Source organism: Tachyglossus aculeatus, chromosome 20 (assembly GCF_015852505.1).
Source record: "Tachyglossus aculeatus isolate mTacAcu1 chromosome 20, mTacAcu1.pri, whole genome shotgun sequence".
NCBI lineage: Eukaryota > Metazoa > Chordata > Mammalia > Monotremata > Tachyglossidae > Tachyglossus > Tachyglossus aculeatus.
Window position 1 is genome coordinate 22,245,504 of NC_052085.1, and position 18,138 is coordinate 22,263,641.

An 18,138-nucleotide genomic window follows, 5' to 3' on the forward strand; every position below is an offset into this window, starting at 1 on the left:
CTGCCAGCCCTCATAGAAATGACAGGAACATTTTCTCTCTGTATTCTCAGGCAAATCCCTGCTCAAGAACTCTATCAGCACCTGGCTATTGTTGATCCACTTTACTCTTCAGTTTCTTCCAAGTGCTGATTGTACAGTCAGGCACAAAAGCTTTCTTTGTTTTTGAGACAGTTTATAACAGAATTGTAAAAGAACGGGGTTGCCATTAGAGATGAAGCCTCTGGGTGATAAATCTGAGATAGCTTGGTCCTTGCCTTTATTTTTAGGAGACTTCATGTGGTGCGATCTCTGGACTCCTTGCTTGCTCTGACCCTCTGGTACTCTGGCTTTATAGCCCCTGGCCTCTGGCACCTAGGTGCTTTGAAAATAGGGGCAGGGAAGGAGAGCTATGGGAGGGTATCAAAGGTGAATTCTGGCTTAGTGGAGCATCATTCTGGGAGTCAGAAGGACCATGTCTGCTGTGTGATGTTGGGCAAGTCACTTATCTTCTGTGTGCCTCAGTTACCTCATCTGTAAAATGGGGATAAGAGTGTGAGCCCCATGTGGGTCAGGGACTCTGTACAACCTGCTTAACCTGTATCTACCCCAGTATTTAGAACAATGCTTGGCACATAGTAAGTGCTTAACAAGTGTCATTATTATTAAGAATAATAACAACAAATATATTATTATCATTGTAGTTGTAATAGCCCCTGGGGGGAAGGGCTTCTCAGGTCATTCATAAATGGAAACAATTCACCTTCCATCCTCAACCCCTTCCCCACCGTTCAAATGGAAATAGAGTTTACTTTGTTTCGCCATAAGAGAAATCCTGTAATTCGTTAATAAGAATGATAGTAGTAATAATAATGGTAATTGTTCATTACTTACTATGTACCTAGAAGGAATATAATCGTAAGACCCAGTCCCTGACTCACGTATTGCTCACAGCCTGAGGGAGAGAGAACAGCTACTGAATCCCCATTTTACAGATGAGGAAACTGAAGCACAGAGAAGTTAAATTACCTGCCCAATGGGACGCAACAGGCAAATCGCTGGGGCCGGATTAGAACCTAGACCTTGTGACTCCCAGGACCATGCTCTTGGCACTAGGCCACGTGGCTTCCCATGTTCGATACTTCCAAGTGTCTCTGCCTAAGGAATCATCTGGAGGAAATGGGTGGAACCAGCTTTTCCAACAGATTTTACTCCATCTGTATTCAAAAGAGCGAAACAGCCACGGCGTAAGTCGGACCTGATACATTTCAAACTAGAAGAGGACTGGGCAAGAGCAGCCAAGTTCATAAACCATAGCCTGAGTTCTTGCCTAGGAATTTTAAAACTCGTTTCTCGGTGGAATCCTTCATTTTTACGGCATTGACTTCCTGCCCTCAATCTCAGTTGCCCCTATCATTCCCTCTCATCTTCCCTCTCTCCCTTCAATTTCATCTGACACCTGGTTCCCAAGCGCTCAGGACCATATTTGTGTGAACATATTTCATTGCTCTTCTCTGCCTGCTTTCCTTTTTTACCACATATTGAGTTCTCTTACTCAAAGGTAACCCAAATCTCTATTAGACTGTAAGCTCCTTAGGTGTCCACCAACTATATTGAACGCTCCCAAGCTATTAGTACAGTGCTCTGTACAAAGCAAGTGCTCGATAAATACCACAGATTGATTACATAATAATAATTGTGGTATTTGTTAAGGGCTTACTGTGTGCCAGGCACTGTACTAAGCACTGGGGTGGATACAAGCTAACCAGGTTGGACACAGTCCCTGTGCATAGTTGCACACGTGGGGCTCCCAGTCTCCATCCCCATGAGGTAACTGAGGCACAAAGAAATAAAGTGACTTGCCCAAGGTCACACGGCAGGTAAGCGGCAGAGGCGGGGTTAGAGCCCATGACCTGCTCCCAGTATTTGTTGCCCCGATATACCCAGCATCTGAGAGAATCTCCGTATATATAATAATAGTACTTATTAAGCAATTACTATGTGCCAAGCACTGTTTTAAGCACTGGGGTAGATGCAAGTTAATCAGATTGGACAGAGCCTCTCTCCCATATAGGGCTCACACTTTTAAACCCCATTTTACAGATGAAGTGACTGAGGCCCAGAGAATTGAAGTGACTTGCCCAAGGTCACACTGCAGACATGTGGTGGAGTAGGATTAGAACCCAAGTCCTTATGACTCCGAGGCCCGTGCTCTAGCCACTAAGCCACTCGCTTGCGTTTCAAGCCCCAGCGGGAGCATGACTAACAGGTTGGAGAGAGCATGAGTGACACTGTGCATTCCACTAGCTCTCTAATCAGCTCCTTGGGCCTGAGGCTCATCTGTCCATCCTGATGGAAAACTCCGTGATCATACGTGGCTCAGTGGAAAGAGCATGGGCTTGGGAGTCAGAGGTCATGGGTTCAAATCCCGACTCTGCCAGTTGTCAGCTGTGTTACTTCGGGCAAGCAACTTAACTTCTCTGTGCCACAGTTCCCTCATCTGTAAAATGGGGATTAAGACTGCGAGCCCCACAGGGACAACCTGATCACCCTGTATCTTCCCCAGCGCTTAGAACAGTGCTTTGCACATAGTAAGCACTCAACAAATACCATAATTATAATCAGCATCCCTAACAGGGGGAAGAAAAGGAGGTCATCATGGGAGCCCAATCCCATCTCCCCACGGGACTGATGCAGTACCTTAGCCCAGTGGAGAGAATCCTGTTCTAGAAATCGGGGGACCAGGGTTCAAGTCCCAGTTTGCCTGCTGGGAATGCGCCATCAGTGGGTGGGTGTTTCTCACCCAGAGAACCAACCTACGAGGGCATTCCTTGAGGTGGATTGGGCCAACAGGAATCTTTAAAAAAAGAGCTAAGATCAGCTAAGACCCCAGTGGCCAGGCAGCCAGGCAATTCTATTTATTGAGCTCTTATTGTGTCTAAACACTTGGGAGGGTACATTATAACAATAAACAAATGCATTCCCTTCCCACAACGAGTTTACAGTCTAGGGGGGAGACAGACATTAATATAAAGCAAGAAATTACAGGGATGTACAAGAGTGCTGTGGGGCTGGGAGTGGAGGATGAATTAAGGGGAAAAGTACAAGGTGATGCCAATGGGAGTGGGAGAAGAGGAAAGGAGGGCTTAGGGAAGGCCTTCTGGAGGAGATTAATTCATTTGTCGAATTTACTGAGAATTTACTGTGCGAAAGGCACTGCACTAAGCGGTTGGACATGAGGTAGTCTGACTCCCAAGCCTGTGCTTTCACTTCACTTCTCTGTGCTTTAATTACCCCATCTGTAAAATGGGGAATAAGACTGTAAGCCCCATGTGGGACAGGGACTATGTTCAATCTGACTAATTGATAAGGCTTCAGTGTGGGGGAGAGTCACTGTTGGATATAAAGAGGAAGGGCATTCCAGACCAGAGGCAGGATGTGGGAGAGATTGTTGGCGGGGAGCTAGATGAGATCGAGATATGCTCAGAAACAAGGTTAGCATTAGAGGAGCAAAGTGTGTGGGCTGGGTTGTAGTAGGAGAGTGGCAAGGTGATTGATTGCTCTAAAGAGGTAATTGAGTGTTTTAAAGCAGCCAACTGGGCTATGGTGCTGTGACAGCATTGGTCTCATGGTATGCTCACTGTGGCTTGTAATCAGTCAGTCAATAGTATTTTTTGCATGCCTAGTGTGTGCAGAGCACTGTACTAAGTATCTTGGGAGAGTATAATAATACTAATGATGGTATTTGTTAAGCACTTACTATGTGCAAAGCATTCATTCATTCAATTGTATTTATTGAGCGCTTACTGTGTGCAGAGCACTGTACTAAGCGCTTGGGAAGTACAAGTTGGCAACATACAGAGAGTCCCTACCCAGCAGCAGGTTCACAGTCTAGAAGACTGTTCTAAGTGCTGGGGGGATCAGGTTGTCCCACGTGGGGCTCACAGTGTTAATCCCCATTTTACAGATGAGGAATCTGAGGTACAGAGAAGTTAAGTGGCTTGCCTGCCGAAGGTCACACAGCTGACAAGTCGCAGAGGTGGGATTCGAACCCATGACCTCTGAATCCCAAGCCCGCGCTCTTTCCACTGAGCCACACTGCTTTTCTAATAGTAGAGCAAGTAGGCTCTATTATTACCCTCAAATAGCTTACCGGAGAGCGTAGGAGAGACAGGCAGTGAAATAAATTAAAGGCAGGGTGAAGCAACAGAGTTTAAAGATACAAACATAACTTTACATATTCTGTACAGCCGCAGTATATACAGACTCCTGGAGGCAGAGAAACCAGAGTGAATATCAGTAGGGAGAGGACAGGTGTTATTCTGTCCCCTGCACTGCCAAAGGGAGCTGCAAGGAGAGATTTGAGTTTGCACATTATTATTATGAGTGGTATTGAACTGTCCGTCAGATAGGACTGCAAATGGCAAATCTATCAGCATAAAAAAGTTGCAGCTTTCCAAATATGTAGTGTGGACTGAGCTGTCATTCAGGCATAGATCTTTTAAGCCACACCTGCATGCACAAATAGGATCTCACTGTCAGTAGAGTTATCTTTGAATATGAAGGAGACGTGGACAGAGCAGAACAGTCATGTCATAGACGGTGTTCAGAGAGTAGAATTTGGACACCATCCCATCCCAATCCTCACTTAGACTGATATGGCACCAACTGGGAGAAGGCTTGAGAACAGCATGGCTTAGTGGAAAGAGCACGAGCTTGGGAGTCGGAGGACGTGGGTTCTAATCCCGGCTCTGCCACTTGTCTGCTGCGTGACCCTGGGCAAGCCACTCCTCCGTGCCTCAGTCCCCTCATCTGTAAAATGGGAATGAAGACTGTGAACCCCACATGGGACAGCCTGATTACCTTGTATCTACCCCAGCGCTTATAACAGGGCTTGGCACATAGTAAGCACGTAACAAATGCCATAATAATTATTATTATTTATATCAAAGGTGGGTGGGTTCAGCCAGGGGTCTGGGTGGGAGGGGAATGCCATGTTGTAGTGACTTCCCAAGAATGCCCTGGTGTTCCACTGTTCGTTCATTCCATCAGATTTAGTGAGCACTTACTGTGTGCAGAGCACTGTACTAAGCGCTTGGGAGAGTACAAGAAACAGACACATTCCCTGCCCACAATGAGAATTTGCATTTCTTAGAAATGAAAACATCTTAAGATTTGATGCCACCTCCACCCTCATTTCTGCTGAGACAGCTTTTCCTTTGCCTAGGCTCCAACTTCCTTTCAGTTAAAATAAATGCCAGACCATCTTTTACTTTTAAGCCTTAAGTAATAAGCCCTACTTGCTTTTCTTTGCATTTTTTCAGTATTTGGACACAATTTTCAAAGAAATCATAAAATTCCATCTGGTAGTCTTCAGCTTTGACCTCTTGTGACCTGTTGGCTGAACATTGAGAGATCTAGCTAATTTTAAAAACAACACATGATTCTGGAAACCCGGGAGGGAAATATTAACAACATACATTTTCTTTCTGCTTCATTTCATGAGTGGAAGCTCATCCTCTTTTTACCTCAGTAAAGTATCCTGAGTGTTAATCACGATGCATAGCTATGATAGAGCAGTAGGACAAAGCCTAATGAAGATGTAGTTTATAGAAAAAAACCTAAAATGTTCAGTTCTAAAAAAAAATTCTCATGTTTGCTTTTGTGTGCTATAAAATGTAAATAAAATGTGGTCTTAGACTATTATCACTCTGAGAGGGACTGCCTCTCAGTATGTATGTATATATATACATGTATGTATATATGTATGTATATACAGTATGTATGTATGTCTATATGTATGTATGTATGTATGTCCGTATGTATATATGTACATATATATATATATATATAATGCATATAGATGTCCTTTATATGTAAAGATGCCACTGATGCTGAAACTCAAAATTTGAATGTTTAAATGTTTAATTTGAATGTCTAACCTGATTACCTTATATCAGTCGCAGGATTTAGCATATTGCTCTGGTACATAATGTTATAAATATTATTATTATTGCTAATTATCATTTTTGTTATTATTTTTAATAGTATTCAATAAACACTTACAATGTGCCAAGCACTGTACTAAACACTGGAGTAGATACAAGTTAATCAGGCTGGATAAAGTCCATGTCCTACATAAGGCTCACAGTCTTAATCCCCATTTTACAGATGAGGTAACCGAGGGATAGATAAATTAAGCGACTTGTCCAAAGTCACATAGTAGTAGACAAGTGGCAGAGTCAGCATTAGAACCCAGGTCCTTCTGACTCAGTCAATCAATCAATCGTATTTATTGAGCGCTTACTGTGTGCAGAGCACTGTACTAAGCGCTTGGGAAGTACAAGTTGGCAACATATAGAGACGGTCCTTACCCAATAGTGGGCTCACAGTCTAGAAGGGGGAGACAGAGAACAAAACCAAACATATTAATAAAATAAATAGAATACCCAAGCTTGTTCTCTCTTAGATCTAAGATGAATTTTCAAAGGGAACTTTCTCTCGCTAACAGCCTTAGTATAAAATCAACCCAGCGACTTAGTTGCAGAATCCAAACTCAAATCCAAACAGACATGCTCATCATAACTATTATGAAGTAATTTCATCTTCATTTAGCTATGTTTGAGTGACCATCCTGTGGAGAGAAGACCGGAGAGTACAACAAATGTTAAAGATAGCCCTATTTGATCTAGTGGATAGAGCATAGGCCTGAGAGTCAGAAGGACCTGAGTTCTAATCCTAACTTTGCTGCCTGTTTGCTGTGTGACCTTGGGCAAATTACTTCTTCTCTGTGCTTCAGTTACCCCATTAATCCCCATTTTACAGATGGGGTAACTGAAGCACAGAGAAGAAGTAATTTGCCCAAGGTCACACAGCAAACAGTCTGTGAGCCCCATTTGGGACAGGGACTATGTCCAATATGACTACCTTGTAACTACCCAGCGCTAAGTAGAGAAGCAGCGTGGCTCAGTGGGTAGAGCCCGGACTTGGGAGTCAGAGGTCATGGGTTCTAATCCCGGCTCTGCCAGTTGTCAGCTGTGTGACTTCGGGCAAGTCACTTCACTTCTCTGTGCCTCAGTGACCTCATCTGTAAAATGGGGATGAAGACTGTGAGCCCCACGTGGGACAACATGATCATCTTGTGTCTACTCTAGTGCTTAGAACAGTGCTTGGTACAAAGTAAGTGCTTAACAAATGCAATCATTATTATTATTATTACCACGCCTGGTGCATAGTGAGCACTAACAAATGCCATTAAAAATAGAAAAAAATTGGCTTTAATACAATTGACTCTCCCCTCTCATCTCTCTCACCATCAGCCCATTACCCACTCCCTTCCTCTAGCTTGGTTACCTCATGTTTAAAACCCTACAAAACTGTAAAATCCTATGTACTTTTCAAACCTGGGTAGTTCTCCTCAACACTTGAAAAGATATGCAGGGAAGGCTGTATTTCCTCCTTGAGGGCTGGCACTGTGTATTGTTCTTCTTGAGTAACAACACACAATTTGGCATATTGTATATAGTAGGGAGCAAATAAATATCACTGAAAGAGCCTACTTTTATTTCCAGACCACCTGTCGAAAGGCATACGTTCCTTTCCATGACATTTAACTTTTCTGTGCCTTAGTCTCAACTGCAAAATGGGGATTAAATACCTGGTCTCCCTCCTACTTAGACTGTGAGCCCCATGCAGGGCAGGGACTGGACGACCTAATTAATTGTACATACCCCAGTGCTTAGAACAGTGTTTGAAGTGCTTAGCAAATACCATAAAAAGTACATACACATACATATATTAGCGCATATGTACATATATATAATGCATATAGATGTCCTTTATATGTAAAGATGCCACTGATGCTGAAACTCAAAATTTGAATATTTAAAATTGTCCATGACATTGTAAGTCATGATTCTATCCAAACCACCATCAAAGCTTAGTAGAAATATAGGTTGAACTATTTCTCTGTTTCTGTTCTCCATCTCCGTTTTTCCTGTGAACTCCATGGATACTGTTGGCTATGGTTCTTCCATTAAGGAGAATTTTTCCAAAGTAAAACATAGACCTTTCCTTTTCCAATTTCAACTCAAATAGTTTTTAGCGAATTTGCGCTATTCCTCTTAATAGACATCTTTGGAAAAAATCACAGAAAATGGACTGTTATAGCTTAACCCACTGACGATAAAGAAAACACGTGGTCCCCTTCTTTTATATTTAAAACAGGTAAATATATTGTCAACACATAGTTTCCCACACATTGGCTCTGACAGCCAAAGGGAGGGAGGCAGGGAGGGCCTGTCTTACATAGTTTGAATTTACTTTTCTCATTCTAGTTCTTATCACATGCTTGAGCTGATAAGCCATTCTCTGGGTTTGTAATTTAATGTTTCTCTCTTACTAAGAATAGTCCTGGGCCGGTACTGTGTTGGCATTCAGCATGCCCTAAATAACGTGAGGAGATGGATTCAGAAGTGGAAACAAACTAAATCCAAATATTTGAGCCTTTGAAGAATTTTGAGCTAAGCAGGAGTAAAGCCTGTTATTGTTTTTGTGCAGTCTTACGATGCCATTTCATTCGTTTATTTTTAACAGAAAAATAATGCTCCGGGACTCCATTGGCAAAAGGGCTTTGAAAGGTTCTGTAGCATTTTACCTCTACTTCTTGGCTCTCAGCCAGCGCACAGCCCTCTGCGCAGCAGTCTTTGGAAACAATTTATTGGGGAAAGCCTAATTGGCAAATAGGAGGTCCTCCCTTCTCCCCATAAAACACTGCAATCGCCACCTGAGTTAATGGTCTTTGGAAAGAGGCCAGAGAAGGAGTAGGTAGAAAGAGAATAAGCCACTTTCTTGCTCCAGAGATCAAGGCAGGGTCAGTTGGGGAAATCATTTTCAGAGCTGCTACCCAGGTGATTCTGTGCTCGAAGGCTTTCTAAAATACTATTTTCCTAAGCACTACATCCATCCTATTTAACTTTATGGGAGGGAAGGGAGCCAAAGGTCAATTGGCATAAAGGTTTCTCAATACACTGAATAGATAGCCATTCTTACTGCCCAAATAATGGAGATAGAAGGTGTACTGCAAAACCAACACTATCAGCATCAGACAAGCAGTCACCCATTGATTCATTCAAAAATAATCTCTTTCTTCTCCGTCATTCAGTACTATTGAGTGCTTACTGGGTTTAAGTCACTCTTCTAAGGGTTCTTCTAAGGGTTTAGGGGATTTCTTTGGAAACAGGAGACAGTCCCAGGAGTTTACAATCTAATGCAGAAGACAGGCCCCAAAATATTGGCCTGTGGGAGGAAAAGGAATGGAAAACTGGATAGAGGAATAGGTAAATGCTTAGAAAGTAAGGTGCATACATGGATAGAAATATAAATGTTTTGGATGACTGAATACATGGGTAGGCCCTGTAGATTCTAAGCTCATTGTGGGCAGGGAATGTGTCTGTAATATGGTTATACTATACTCTCCCAAGTGTTTAGTACAGTGCTCTGCACTCAGTAAGTGCTCAAGAAATATGGTTGGCTGACTTGTTAAAATCATAGTCTTCATTAAGCACTTCCTATGTTTCAAAGGACCCAGTCCCTTTCCTACACAGGGCTCACAATCTAAAAGCTGGAGAGATGAGGCATATTATTCCCACTTTACAGAAAACTGAGATTGAGAGGTTAAATGTTCTGTCCATGGTCATACAGCAGATCAGTGGTAGAAGTAGGATTTAGAACCAGTGTCTTCTGACTTAGACTTACTGCTCTTTCCCTCCAGATTCATTCATTCAGTCATATTTATTGAGCACTTACTGTGTTCAGAGCACTGTACTAAGCGCTTGATCATGGGTGTATGTGACTTGGGGAAAAGGAAATGAAAAGGGAAAAGTACCTCCAGGAGAAAGTGGAATTTCAGGAGGGCTTTGCAGTAATAAAGAGCTGGTGGATTTGAAGGAGGTTGAAAGAAGGCCAAGGTATGGGAAGGGAATAAGAAATGGCCTGGAGATGGAAGAGGTCAAGGAAAGGGACAGTAAAAAAGTTTTTCTTGCTAGGAGCATAGGACATGATTTGGGAAGTACATGAGAAGCAGTGTTACCTAAAGGATAGAGCACAATCCTGGAAGTCAGAAAGAGCTGAACTGTACTCCCAGCTCTGCAACTTGTCTGCCGTGTGGCCTTGGGCATGCAACTTTACTTCTCTGTTTCTGTTAGCTCATCTGTAAAATGGGGATTAGGACTGTGAGCCCCATATGGGACATGGACTGTGTCCAACCTGATTAACTTGTGCCTACCAATTGCTTAGTACAGTGTCTGGCACATGGTAAGAACTTAACAAATTCCACAAAAACAAAAGTCAAAGATGACACCAAAGTTGTGGGGCTCTGGAACCTTAGCAGCATAAATGGGAATATAGAAAAGGAATGTATTTAGGCAGGAAGATGAGTTCAATTTTGGACTTTTTCAACTCGAGGAGTTGATTGTGGAGATATCCTTTTGACGGGAGAGAGGTTAGGGCTGGTGAAAAGATCTGGGAGTCATCAGTGTAGAGGTGGTAGCCAAAGCAATATGCCTGGATTTGCTCCGCTAGAGATCTAATGCAAATAAGAAAAGTGTAAAACCCAGAATAGAGCCTTTGAAACACCCACAGGGAGGGGATGAGAGGTGGAAAAGAGCCAGTTGAGTGAGATGGAAAATGTGCAGTCAGAAATGAGAGGAACCATGACAGTATTATGTCAGGGAAACCAAAGTTTGAGATATCATATCCAGTAAGGAGTAGAAACTGGTCCACAGTTCCAGAGGATGCCAAAAAGTTAAGGAAAATTAGGGTAGTGTACAGTCCACGAAGAGGTCATTAGTGATTTTAGGGAAGGTACTTTTCCTGGTGTGAAGGGGACAAAAACCTGATTGTAGTGGGTCAAGAAGAAGGTTGGAAAGCAAGTGAAAGGAGCAGCAGGTGTATACTAGATGTTCAAGGTGTTTGAAGAGGAATGGAGCAGCAATATAGGGGCATTGGAATTCAGAGAGAGGGCTTTCAGAGCACAGTAGCACCTGGAACATATTCAAAGGTGTAGGGGAAGGAGCCATTGAAGAGGGAGAGGTTGAAGATGGCTGTGAGGAAAGGAAGGATGGGAAGTAAGAGTTTTGAGGACGTGAGAAGTGTTTAGATCTAAGGAACACCCTCTCCCTATGAGCTCTAGATTTTGTTTTCCTGCAAAACATACCAAATAGTGAATTTCCCCAAAGCAAAAAAAAAAAAAAAGAAAACTATGTTCCCAACATTTAAAAATCAGATGCTTTGAACTAAACTTATAACCTCAGGATACTCATTCTTTTCCCTATTTCATATTTAAAAGAGCTTAAATCGCAACTCCAGGAATCCTGATAGATGCACACTTGGTCCATCAATTGACACCGATACAAATATGAAAGTTGTCATTTGGCAAAAATTCATAGACAGTACTGGCACTGTGGGTAGTCGAAAGCAGCAGTGTGAGCCTTGATAATCTCTTTTCAGCTACTCCTGCTGTTTGTGAGAGCCCCACGCTATGCTAGAATGAGTGGAATGATATTATGGGGGCTTGTAAAGGAAAACTCTGAAACATGTGGGAGTCCAGGAAGTGAAAGAAAAGGGAAAATAAACAGGGAAATGGTAACCTTATGAACTGGATATGGCCCCGAAAAGTGAAACAACCTCCCCACCAATTTGGGCAAACCCCATTTAAAACCAGAAGAAATTGAAACTAATAACAGTCTCTAATCTGAGGGAAAACATTCTCTAGAAAAATGGGCACCCACCAAAAAAATGGAGAAATTTTTAAGTTCTTGAAAGTTCCGTGTAGCTTGCTGAGACAGCAGCATAAAATGGTGCTGCAAGAGGTCTGGATAAAATGGGAAAAAGAGGCATGAACTGTTTGAGATGATCTGACTTCAGATCCACTCACCTCTCACTGGTGCGGTGTTTCCTCTTTCCTACCTGGAATAAAGTTCAAGGAGACTTTTGGTTAAGCAAGGGTTAGGGAACACTCTGCACCCTGAGGAGCCTCTTAAAGAGGGGAAGTGTCTCGACTCCAAAGGACACAAAATGAGCATAGATTTTCTTTTTTTTTTAAAGATATCAAAAAGTGCTGTGGAAATTTTCATGTTATAAACTGTTGATTTTTGCTTTCCTATAATTGGAACAACACACTAATTTTTACAAGTTGTGACTACTAACAGAGAGCAATCACCTCACAGACTTGTATCGAAAAGAAGAGACTATCCACGTGACAGGAAATGGCTGCGTCCAGAGCCCGCGATTCCCAAACAGCTATCCCAGAAACCTCTTGCTGACATGGCGGCTGTCCTCCCAAGGGAACACCAGGATACAGCTGGCATTTGACAACCAGTTTGGATTGGAGGAGCCTGAAAATGATATCTGCAGGTGAGTGAGAATCTATCCTGATCATTTCTGATCATAAGAAGGCCTGAACTGCAGATTGGAAACCTAGATGTGCTTATTTGGTCAGTGAGGGCAGGGAAAGTGTCTACCAAATTTGTATTCTCCCAAGAGCTTAGCACACTATAAGCGCTCAATGAATATCATTGATTGTGCTCTCCCAACCGCTTACTTCAGTGTTCTGCACACAGTAAGCACTCAGTAAATACCACTGGATTGATTTGGTCCCAGAATCTGTTTTTTTTAAAGGACTTCTGAATCAGCATCAATAAATCCAAACCTAGTGTGCCTAATGTTGTTAGTTTTGGTGACTTTATATAATCTTTCTATATTCTAATAGTTGTGGTATTTGTTCAGCGCTTACTGTATGAAAAGCAATAATTCAAAATGCAACATGGCGAGAAGCAGCATGGCCTAGTGGAAAGAGCACAGTCCTGGGGCCTGGGAGTGAGAGGACTTAGGTTCTAATCCTGACTCCTCCATCTGTCTGTTTTGTGACCTTGGGAAAGTCATTTAAATTCTCGGTGCCTCACCTTCCTAATCTGAAAATTGGGGATTATTATCATGAGCTCCATGTACGAAATGAACCGTGTCCAACCTAATTAGTTTGTATCTACCCCAGCGCTTAGTACAGTGTCTGCCACACAGTAAGTGCTTAACAAATACCATTAAAAAATGTGCTAAACATCAGGGAGAGTATCATACAACCAGATCAGGTTAAGTACCTTGTCCATCATGGGCCTTATGAATTCACATCTCTGAAAGGTTTTCTCCTGTTCCGTAAATAAACAGTACTTATTTTCACTTCCAGCCCTTTTCCCTTTCCCCCCTGGGGCCCCACAAAAAAAAGTTTTAAATGTTTTTAAAAAATGTTCACAATCAAATGGGGACAAAAGAGAGGCAGGCGTCACAGTTCACATTTTCCTCAGATTCCATCTTTTCAGCAGATTGCTTCTAGGTCAGCAGTAAGAGACAATATTTTCTGCTCCCTCTGGAGGGTTTATAATAATTGGCATATTTATCTGAGCAAGCTGGGGTTTTGTAGTTGGTTTTTTGATTTTCCACTCAGAGCCTCTTTTTCCTTTAATTAGATTTTATAGGATTTGGGAAGGATTTTTTTGGACTTTGGGGTCTTTCTTGTTCTGCATTAGTGATGAACTACAGAAGTGCTAACGCAGTTTAGCAAGTTTGTTTTTCTTTGTAAATTGGAACTTAAATTTGGCTGGCCTTTTGCATGTTATACCGATTGCTGTTATTATAGTGCTGTTGTTTCTGGGGTTATTAGCAGCATCTATTACTTTCCAGGATGACAGAGGGTAATGTCTGTCAGAATTTAAAGAGCAATGCATATAGAAAGAGCCTTTCAATATTTACAGCGAGTAAACAATAACTGACCTTGTGTCAGCTCAACCTTGAAAGTCAGAGGTAATGTTCTTTGGAAAAAAAATGACCTATTCCCTATTAAAATTGTATTTAAAATGATGACATGGTGAGGAAAAGTCAAATCGTAATTGGTGAGTAGGATTTTGACCATGTTGTGAAACCTGCTGATACAATTCTTAATAAATAGGTCCAAATTCACTTCCTGCAGGAAAGGGAAAGACACAGCATATGCAATAGAAATAATGATAATAAAAATACATTTCATTTGTACAGTAGTTTCTATTTTTCCACATTCTCCCTGTAGGGTGTAAGGTCCTTATCGGCAGGGGTCATGTCTACCAACTACTATTGTATATTCCAGAGTCCTTAGTACAGTGCTCTGCACACAGTAATAATAATAATAATAATGTTGGTATTTAAATGCTTACATGTGCCAAGCACTGTGCTAAGCACTGGGGTAGATACAAAGTAATCAGGTTGCCCAACGTGGGGCTCACAGTCCTAATCCCCATTTGACAGATGAGGTAACTGAGGCCCAGAGAATAATAATAATAATGATGGCATTTAGTAAGCGCTTACTATGTGCAAAGCACTATTCTAAGTGTTGGGGAGGTTACAAGGTGATCAGGTTGTCCCAAGGGGGGCTCACAGTCTTAATCCCCATTTTACAGATGAGGTAACTGAGGCACAGAGAAGTTAAGTGACTTGCCCAAGGTCACACAGCTGACAAGTAGCGGAGCTGGGATTAGAACCCATGAGCTCTGACTCCCAAGCCTGGGCTCTTTCCACTAAGCCATGCTTCTTCTCCAGTAAGGGCTCCATAAATACCACTGATTTATTGGTTAAGTGACTCTTTTACCAGATCTGTTACTCTAGTATCGGTGGAGAAAAGCAAACCAGGTATTGTACTTCCCCAGTCTGAAAGAGTAGTGTGGCCTAGTGGGTAGAGCAGGGGCCTGGGTGTCAGAGGTCCCGTGTTCTAATTGCAGCTAGTCTATTAACTTGTTATAATCTGTAAACTGCTAATTCTGTTGTACTGTACTCTCCCAAGCACTTAGTACAGCGCTGTACACACAGTAAGTACTCAATAAATATCTTCATTATCTGCTGTTTGACCTTTGGCAAGATACTTCACTTCTCTGTGCCTCAGTTCCGTTAACTGAAAAATGGGGTTTCGATATTTGTTCTCCCTCCTATTTAGGCTGTGAGTCTTATGTGGGACTTGGTTATCTTGTATTTACCCTAGTGCTTAGTACAGTGCTTGGCACATAGTAAGTGCTTAACAAATACTGCTATTGTTAGTAGTAGGAGGAGTACTTGTTGGGTAGGAATTGTCTCTGTTGCTGAAGTGTACTTTCCAAGTGCTTAATATAGTGCTCTGCACACAGTAAGCGCTCAATAAATATGACTGAATGAATAGTAGTAGTAATAAATATAATAAACTCATTCTGTGAAAGGGTTATGTCTCCTCTGTGGTTTGCAATAGGCAGAATCGTGCTCAGCAAAAATAACGAAGACCCCTACTCAACTATTTGGCATTGTGGGTGTACATAATCTCACTGGAGAGTCATGCCTTCAAGTGATAGTCCTCCTGTAAAATACTGGCAAATTTGAAGTAAATTACCTTTGTCCTAAAGATTGGAAAGTACACCTGGAATTGATTGGACCAGAAAGAAGGCATGTTGTGAAGTGCCATCTGCCGAATCTAACCCATGTAAAAAATGTAAATCTAGAGGCCAGGAGTTGTTCTCTGTGCCTAGATGGCTATGTTCCGAATTAGACATCAAGTGTCTGACTGAGAGGAACCCCAGGTGTTTTGCAAGTGTTTTCCAATTCATTCCTTTATTATCCTCGTAGGGGGGGAGAAGAAATAAAATGAAGTCAGCCCTCCACAGAATTAGACATGGGTTTCAGGTCCTCAAACAGCAAAAACAGTACCAGGCACTACAAACAGGAGAGAAGAAGAAAGTGCCATCTCTGTCGGTGTCTGGTGTGTTGCAGTTTGTGGGTCTTGCACAGGTCTTTTCAGCCACATCTGCTCAGGAGTGACTTTTGCTTTCAAGAGGATCATCTTCCAAAATAATAATAATAATAACGGCATTTATTAAGCGCTTACTGTGTGCAAAGCACTGTTCTAAGCACTGGGGAGGTTTTAAGGTGATCAGATAGTCCCACAGGGGGCTCACAGTCTTAATCCCCATTTTACAGATGAGGCAACTGAGGCACAGAGAAGTTAAGTGACTTGCCCAATATCACACAGCTGACAATTGGCAGAGCTGGGATTTGAACCCATGACCTCTGACTCCAAAGCCCATGCTCTTTCCACTGAGCCACACTGCTTCTCCAAAGAGATCTATCTATTCTTAATCGCAAAATCCAGAATTCTCTAAAAATATCTATCCTCCAGATGGCATTTGTAAAGCACTTACTATGTGCCAGGCACTCTACTACGCATCGGGGTGGATGCAAGCTAATCAGGTTGGACAAAGTCCACTCCCCATATGTGGCTCACAATTCTAATCCCATTTTACTAATGAGGCCTAGAGAAGTGACAAGCTTAAGGTCACACAGTTAGCCAATCGTATTTATTGAGAGAGTACTGTGTACAGAATACTGTACTAAGTGCTTTGGAGAGTATAATATAACATAACAATAAACAGACATATTCCCTGCCTACAATGAACTTAGCAGACAAGGCCTGTTTCTTGTCTGACTCCCAGCCCTGTGCAGGGCAGTTTCTCGATTGCTACTCTCAATTGTAACTGTTCTGATAGGTCATCATACCCAGATGAGTAGATTAGATTGCCCATATCTAATCCAAATACTCCATATTACCATATTTTCATTCCTAAGGCATTTATTCTGGATAAGGTGCCTGGGGGAAATACAAAATGTTTTGCAGGCAAGGAGAATTGTAAAGATAATAATAATAATATTGATGATGGTATTTGTTAAGCACTTACTGTGTGCCAAGAACTGTTCCAAGCACTGGGGGGATACAAGGGGATCAGATTGTCCCACATGGGACTCACAGTCTCAATCCCCATTTCACAGATGAGGGAACTGAGGCACAGAGAAGTGAAGTGACTTGCCCAAAGTCACACAGCTGACAAGTGGCGGAGCCAGGATTAGAACCCACGACCTCTGACTTCCAAGCCCGGGCTCTTTCCACTATGCCATGCTGCTTCTCTAAGATAACCTTTGACTGTCAGTAACAGAATATCTTTTACCTTCTATTCGATCTCTGGATTCCGTCTAGACTCTAAGCTTGCTGTGGGCAGGGAACGTGTATACCAACTCTGCACACAGTAGGTGCTTAATAAATTCCATTGATTGATTGGATTCACATCTTCTGTATCATTTTTAAATTCCTCTTAAGCAAATCTCTCCATACCCTCAAACGGAATCCATCTCCCTCCTCTCTATATATTCATCATACCCATGTCTTTCCCCCCAAAATAATGGTCCCTTAGAAAGATCCTGGAAGAAAACTCTATGTATACACTACCGGAATGATTTCAGATGGAGAGTGGGGAGTTTTTGGAGAGATGTGTCTGTGGTGTTGCTATGGGTCAGAAATGACTCAATGGCATAAGACAAGACAAGAAGTACTGTGGGACCAGGGGGAGAATCCAAGTGCTTAAGATGAACACAGCCAAGTGCAGAGATGACACAGAGGAGAGGGTATTTAGGGGAAATATAGGGCATAATCTGGGAAGGTCTTTTGGAGGAGACGTGACTTGGGGAGGGTTTTGAAGGTGGGGAGAGCAGTGGGCTGTCAGATATGAAGGGGGAGGGAATTCCAGTCCTTTGGGAGGATATCGGCAAGGAGTTAGCCAAGAGATTGGTGAGACTGAGTTATGCTGTAGATTGGTGTTACAGGAGCAGAGGATGAGGGTTGGGATGTAACATTCCAGTGAGGGAAAGGAGGCAGGAGAGAGCTGATTGAGTGCCTTAAAGCTGACTATCTTGAGGTGTTTCTGTATCAGAAATAATGTATCAGCTCATTAACTTTTTGTAGGGCACTAATCTGTAATTGCTTGAAGTTCATTGTTCCTAATAAACCTATGGTTACACCTTTAAACATTTACAAATAGTTCCCTATACAGTGCTAATGACAGGATTAAGTATTTCTGCTACAGAAACACAATGTGATTTTGCTCAAAGGGATTCTTACTTTATAGCCAGTTCATGACTGGATTAAGACATTGGGTTCTGCTATGCTTCTATGTTCTTCTGAAACTGCAGTTATATATTGTGTGCTTGTAGGAATGATTGTGTTTGAAAAGAATAGTTAAAATTGTCATGGTTGGTACAGGGGAGCAAAAGGCAGTCCTGGCCAAATACCCA

General features: G+C 42.2%; 1 protein-coding gene across 1 annotated transcript in view; it reads left to right on the top strand.

The window, feature by feature from the left end:
• The window catches only part of PDGFD (platelet derived growth factor D), a 137,028-nt gene that overhangs the window by 74,233 nt on the left and 44,657 nt on the right, over positions 1–18,138 (top strand). Inside the window, exon 2 of the mRNA XM_038761774.1 lies at positions 12,186–12,390. Within this exon, the coding sequence (XP_038617702.1) occupies positions 12,186–12,390 (205 nt within the window). The remainder of the gene's footprint in view (positions 1–12,185; positions 12,391–18,138) is intronic.